The following is a 1601-nucleotide window of genomic DNA, read 5'->3' as shown; positions in this document are numbered from 1 at the left end:
TTCGCTTGGTCTGAAACCTTTAGAATGCGCCAACCCGTCCAGTGATTGCGCTGCGACAAGCCGTTCCTATCTCGGTCGTCGGTGCTAACGTCTTCAGCACCGACGGGGCGACGCCCAACCACGAACCTGCAGCAAAACCAGCTAACTACAGGCACGGTCGATACCTGCGCTCCTGCTTTGGAGGGTCGAGCGATCCTGTCGGACGTCGCCAGGCTACATGCGGCTTCATCGACTGACAGTGAGAAAGGCTCCGAAATGTTGTTATAACTACTATTTTACGGCGTGTAACAGGTGGAATGGAGTTGAAATTTTGCAAGGTTGCAATGTTTGCTGTCAGCGGCCGTGTCATTTTCACTTTTGCCTCCGACCAGCAGCATGCGACGTTGGTCTGCCACCACCACCTTGGTCGCCTGCCTCCTCCTCGCCATCAGCGGCGTTGCGGCAAGCAACGAGACCACGCCCACCATCACGACCGTTGTGACGCCGACCACCGTGACGCCGCCACCGACGACGACAGCAGCGCCAACGACGACACCGCCGCCGACGACAACGCCGGCGCCCACGACGACAGCGTCGCCGACAACGACGGCTCCACCCACGCAGCCGCCGTTGACGACAGCGCCACCGACTCAGGCGCCTCCCACCGCCGCACCCGTGACCAACGCCCCCAAGACAGCGGCCCCGGCCACGCAGGCGCCAACTGCGTCGCCATCGACGGATGCGCCAACGCCGAGTACCTCTGCAGCAGCACCAACTCCCACGACAACGACCGCCCTGCGAACAGCGACCAAATCGCCCGTCGTCACGCCAGCGCCGAGCGAAGCCGAGTCGACGGCGCTCGGCGTCTGGCCCGTCGTTGGCATCATTGCTGCGGGTGCGATCGTTTTGGCCGGCGGCGTCGTCTGCTTTATCAAGCGCCGGCACATGCGTAGCTCGACGACGGTGCGCGACGACCCGTTGACACCGACGCACGCGGCGGGCGCGGCGGTCTTTGACACGTACACAGACGGCACGACTCCGACGGCCGCCGACGTCGACACCGCGCCGCGCTTCCACAACGAGAACGATAGCTACATGGAAGAGGCGCGCCGGCCCCAGCTCTGGGAAAGTACGCTCGAGTCGCAGGCCGACACGTCCTTCGTGTCCGACAGCCACGGTACGGCGTTCGACTCGTTTGTGTCGCGGAGCAGTACAGGCAACGACACGTTTGTGCGCTAGTGGGCGCACATGCTATTTAACCACTTTTCTACATTGTACAATAATGTCTTTCGTGTCTACGGCTCCATCTTCGGGTGGCCAAAGGGCTTTGAAAGGCCGAGCCACACACCCGCCGCCTCCGCACCGAAACGAGGTGGTTCAAGACTTGACGTCGACAGCAAAACCTTGGCTCAACCGAGTGACGTTCAAGCGAGTGACGTGTCCAAGCCGTTGGTCATTCGCCATCTCTTCAGTCCTGGCGCTCGGATGACCATGTCGGACCAAGGCAGTCACTTCAAGAACCAAGTGGTTGCAACGCTGGCCTAAGTCTACAAGGTCGACCACCACTTTATTTTGACATTCACGCCGTGGCGCAACGGTACCGTCGAGCGTTTGAACCGCGC

The 1601-nt window shown here is 61.5% G+C and overlaps 1 protein-coding gene across 1 annotated transcript; it reads left to right on the top strand.

Moving 5' to 3' along the window:
• The first annotated feature begins 361 nt into the window (after positions 1–361).
• On the top strand, positions 362–1275 carry SDRG_10490 (hypothetical protein). The gene has a single exon (XM_008616482.1). The coding sequence runs from the start codon at positions 376–378 to the stop codon at positions 1216–1218; it is 843 nt and encodes a 280-aa protein (XP_008614704.1). The 5' UTR covers positions 362–375; the 3' UTR covers positions 1219–1275.
• The last annotated feature ends 326 nt before the right edge of the window (positions 1276–1601 follow it).

The sequence above is a fragment of the Saprolegnia diclina genome (assembly GCF_000281045.1).
Source record: "Saprolegnia diclina VS20 unplaced genomic scaffold supercont1.35, whole genome shotgun sequence".
Classification (NCBI taxonomy): domain Eukaryota; phylum Oomycota; class Saprolegniomycetes; order Saprolegniales; family Saprolegniaceae; genus Saprolegnia; species Saprolegnia diclina.
This window is presented reverse-complemented; position numbering and strand designations above follow the sequence as displayed.